General features: G+C 42.1%; 1 protein-coding gene across 1 annotated transcript in view; it reads left to right on the top strand.

Moving 5' to 3' along the window:
• Positions 1-2623: 2623 nt before the first annotated feature.
• The window catches only part of tmsb1 (thymosin beta 1), a 7008-nt gene continuing 4545 nt past the window's right edge, over positions 2624-5086 (top strand). Inside the window, exons 1-2 of the mRNA XM_076293064.1 lie at positions 2624-2712; positions 4874-5082. Coding sequence (XP_076149179.1) covers positions 4886-5082 — 197 coding nt within the window. The 5' untranslated portion in view covers positions 2624-2712; positions 4874-4885. The remainder of the gene's footprint in view (positions 2713-4873; positions 5083-5086) is intronic.

Genomic DNA, 5086 nt, shown 5'->3' with positions numbered 1-5086 from the left:
ATGTTAGCATGCTAGTTAGCATTTTTTATAAAACTGCTAAAAATGATTAGCTAAGTTAGCTAAGTCACATAGTTAGCATGCTAGCATGTTAGCATGCTAGTTAGCATGCTAGTTAGCATTTTTTGCAAAACTACTAAAAATGATTAGCTAAGTTAGCTAAGTCACATGGTTAGCATGCTAGCATGTTAGCATGCTAGTTAGCAGACACAGTACATTTACATAATGTCCGGAGGAAATACTAGGTCGGGGGTAGTATAAACACCGGGTGAATTCGGACTTCCATATGACCGGTTATGTCGTTCAGATATACGGCCCCACCGTTTAACATCGGCAGAACCTCCGGTCTTACACGTATGTCTGAAAGCGCTTAAAGTAACCAACCACAAACTAGGTAAACTATTTAAGTGAGGTTCACAGAGCATTCCAGGAGCCATTCTGTAGTCAGAATCTCTGTAGACGTCACTCGTCAGGACCAATGAGGGAACTGGGAGTGGTCGAAGGAAATTGTGAAGCTGTCCGCGCGCTGTTGGAAATAACAATTGATTATAGAACCCATGTTAACCTAATGATTCTGACCCCGCTAGATATGGAGAAGTTTCAGTCAAAGTAATATTACTATCCATAGTACGCCGATGTAGGCCTACCCACAATGCTGTTACAAGAATGCCTTCTAGCTATTTAATTAGACACATCTTCCCCAAGAATAGTGTGCGAGGCCCTCCTCGGCCGATTAATTCGGGAGGCACCTTTACTTGAGTAATGATCCTAGTGTGAAAGTCGGTCAGAGGCTATAGTGCTGACCTGGACCACTATGCTCATCTGGACAGAACATCTTACCGAAGCTAGAGGGTTCATGGTGTGCTAAGGTTAGCTGTCTAATCCCAGACTACTAATAAAATCAGTGACCCACCACAGTACAATACGATGGCCAGTTCTCCTGGTAGCATGCCTACACTTTCACTGATTTAGCCCCCACGGCCCTGGAGACTCATCCTAGCTGTTCAGATACAAGCTATTCATCCAATACATTATAGAAGGTACATCTAAATGAATAATGTGAAAGTTACGAAAACAGGTTAAAGGAACATTTAGGAAACCATATGAAGCAATCAGAGAATGAACATACCAGCTCAGAGGATGATGGCTAAACACCAAAGTGGTGTGGGAGATTCTGACTACAGAATGGCTCCTAGAATGCTCTGTGAACCTCACTTAAATAGTTTACCTAGTTTGTGATTGGTTACATTGAAATGGATCACATGATTGGAGGTCAGCTGATTTTGGGTCACATGAGAAGTACTTTGATGAGACTTGAGACCATTGTTGTAGTGAGAGTGCATTAATCAAGACATGACAATGTGCACATTATTTACATTTCCTGCTTCCTAGTTAGTTTCTCCTGTGAAAAAGGCAAAGGTTAGAGATATAATCAAAAGTTGTTCTAGCAGCAATATGTGACAATGGGCCAACCGTGAGGTCATACCATCATGTGGTAGAGTAATTAATCAGCAGTTCACATGATCAGGAGTTTGATCAGTATAGACACATTAGGACTCCTTACAAAACATCTCCAAGTATACTTTTTTTTCTTTGCCACAGGCGTATTATATTGATTTGATGCTGGTCAAATTATTATGCTATGTCTATGTGTACGCATTGCCATGCTTTGCATGTCCTGTATCACTGGACTCAAGAATTTCAACCATTGTAATGAAGTGGTTCTCCATGCACTGCACATCTAGCTTATGCTGTATATGGTGGAAAACTTCATTTTAGTTTGGTACTGCTTTACTTGAAAATACTATTTCTTGTTGTACTGCATCTACTAACTTAGCCTTAATGTTATGCTTCATATGTTCTACATATGCGCATGGAGCAAAATGCTGGAATGGTTGTGCCTTGCCACGTATTAGACTATTTAAATCCCCATATCACGTTATATTTACACCTACTTTGCATGAGTAGCTTATTGGAATGGAGGAAATTGTGCACATTCCCACAGGTACTGGATCAAGAGGACCTTTCATTTCATTCAAATGAACGCAAAATGCATTAGAGGCAGGGGAGGATGTCTTCCGCAGCAGAGAACCTGCACTGTTGTATTTTATAGTTTGACTCATAAACTGTTAGCCTGGGAGCGCCCAGACCAACCAGCAAATTTGAATTTTGAGAAGCAGCGCTAACAAACGAGCTTGGCTCGACAACTATTGTCATATCTAATGGCACGTCATCAGTAGCCTACTCTTGCACATCCAAACTGATTTTATTTCCCACACAATATTATGCTAAAGGGACTTGACAATGCATTTCCTCACTAATGATCAGTGAATACCTATTCCAAAGCTATCCTATGTGACATAGGATAGCTTTGTAAGGTATTCACTGCCTTCATCATTAGGGGCGGAAATACATTGTCAAGTCCAAATGAAGAAGATTGTTGACATGCAGTATTTACCTTCATTACCTTGGGGATCATTTCTGCATCCCCATTCATTCATGCAGGGAAGTGTGGTTCTCTTCCTGCATGTGTTCCTATTGCGTGAGCGGACAGCTCCCATGCGCGAGATTGGGCCAATGACAGGCCGCGGGTTGGTTTCCATGTTACCCGGGAAGAAGGGCGTGATTTACTATTTAAACCGCTCACCTCCCACACGGATTACAGAAGTTCCCTAAACGCCTTGCCGTGCAAGACTCAGACGAGGACATTCTCAGGTAAGGCAAAGTACTGATTTAGAAAACTGACATAAACATCTCGATTGCCTGTGCCGAGGCGTATGATATGTTGGCAATGCGTAATTTTCCTTCTGAGTAGAGGGAGCGCATCGTATTGATGATGCAGATTAAAGTGGTGTTTTCAGACTACTTGGTGATAGGTTTAGCAGGTGATGTGTTAGGTAAAACACTATCACGGTATTAGATGTACTATATGCTGCTGTTGCCATGCGGGTCGCATCCCGATTAATCGTATTTTCTATTCTATCTGACAGTCGTTCATCATGTAACAACAGCAGTTCTAGGCTACCGACCACTCCTTATGCTATAGCGCACTGCAAGGATGGCAAGCGCAGTCATTTATGTAGACTGACACTAGTGATAGGGTTGTGCGCAGTGTATGCATTGAACATAGAGTTCCTCAATTTACATGTAACATGTCTAGACAAGTTAATTGGTGCCTTAATTAAAAAATGATGATGACGATGATGATGAATGGCGACCGCGTTGGTTTATATAAGGAATTCCGGTGCTTTAGAACAGTGGTGGGCATTAGTAGGACAGGCACATCAGGTTCGTGGTTTTAGGGTGGGGTGGGTATCCGTTCTTGTATTGATCAGTATCATGACACAGAATGCAATCCATGTACTACCCATTCCACGTCGAACAGCCTGCAATTAGGGCAGAGACAATCTAACGACTTGGTTTAAATCAGTTATTTCTCAGTAGCCATAAAAGACACATAAAAGCACATTACTCATGTAGCCTCTCCTTGTGAACACACCCACTCATTGCGCCAGAGCGCTCTGGATAAGTTTTGGCGATAACATGGACCTGGTTTGCAATATCATTTACCTGGAGAGAACAAACCGAGAGTTTAATATTTGCATTGTGAACACGTCAGGGCCGTGGTACATAGGCCTATAGGCTTTTTTCTCTTTTTTTTCTGAAGGAGAACAAAAGATCACTGTGTTGTCACAAGACTGCATGGCAATGTAACTAAGGCTTGTATTGAAACTATGCTTAGATAGCATGTAGTATTTTCACGATATGAGTGAAAATATAGCCTAAGCATAACCATGGCTACTTTGTCCAACTCAAACATGTCCCAAAGACAATGATAGGTTTGTTGATGTGATTCAAAGCTATTTCAATAGGCGAGTGCTTAATTTGTGATCTGTTTCTTACCTGCTGCACAATACTACACATTTCTGATAATACTTGCTTCAGCAAACTTTAACTGCAACACACACATATGAATAATGGATTAGGTCTTTTTATGCAGTAAAATTATCTTTATGCAGTAAAATCACCTTATTATGGGGATATTGACAAACACCAAAATATGAGATGTCATAGACTTCAAAACATTTTCACATGTATTGAAATCTTCCCCATAGTAAGTTAAGAGAATGTGTATCTCAAGTTAGTTCTGCTTTGCGTCTTTCTTAAGCGCAGTAGTCATTGCAAAAGTTCAGAGGGACTGTTGTGGTTGAGGGGATTATGTAAGAGTGGGAAAGACAGGGGTGTGGTCACTATGCACTCAATAGGCATTCGAAAAAAAAATCTACAGAAGGTCAGATAAAACCTCAACTCCCGTATTGCATCTGAAGTCATGTCAAAGATAAACTGGCCACTCCAACATCGTGGAAACCTTGAAGTCACCTTGAGTTTTACCTGTTAAACAAAACTGGTGGCTGACTTTCCTGTAGGAGCATGCTGAGGCTGTTAGATTTGTTTTGTCCAGGTACTGGCATGAAGTATAGTATTTAGTGGGCACTAACTCATAACTCATTTTTGAGGAAGTTTCTGTAGGAGTGTTTCGTGTTTTTTTGCAAGATACAAAAAGGCAATGTGCGGCCAGCCTTCCTGTTTGATATTTGTGGAAGTCATACACTACCAAGTCCCCCACCCTCACACACACACGCACACACACACACACACACACACACACACACACACACACACACACACACACACACACACACTACTCCCTTTCTCCAGTAATTGTGCGAGATCGTTTCAACAGTAACCACCCAGCCCTGGTGTGCATTGACTCCCCAGCCCTGCTATTTATCCAGACTTGTTGGGGCTTGTTTGCAGGACATGATTTAAAACTTGAGTCACAACCTAACAGAGTTCCTTGACCTCTTCTCCACAGCCAACTGCCAACATGAGCGACAACAACCCCGTCACCCAGGAGGTGCAGACCTTCGACAAGAAGTGTCTAAAAAAGACCAACACAGCGGAGAAGAACAGTCTCCCGACCAAGGAAGGTGAGGCTGCCCCTGCTGTGATTGCTGAATTTGTCCCGGGACGCTCCGGGTTGTTCTTGGTCGTGAAATGGCTCTTTTCTGTAACTTTCACTTTGTTG

Source organism: Alosa pseudoharengus, unplaced genomic scaffold, assembly GCF_046254945.1.
Source record: "Alosa pseudoharengus isolate Yale_2024_CS ecotype anadromous, Long Island Sound unplaced genomic scaffold, YU_APseudo_1.1 YU_APseudo_1.1_scf_19, whole genome shotgun sequence".
NCBI classification, from domain to species: Eukaryota; Metazoa; Chordata; class Actinopteri; order Clupeiformes; family Clupeidae; genus Alosa; species Alosa pseudoharengus.
The sequence above is the reverse complement of the archived record's forward strand: the minus strand, read 5'-3'. Positions and strand labels throughout refer to the sequence as shown.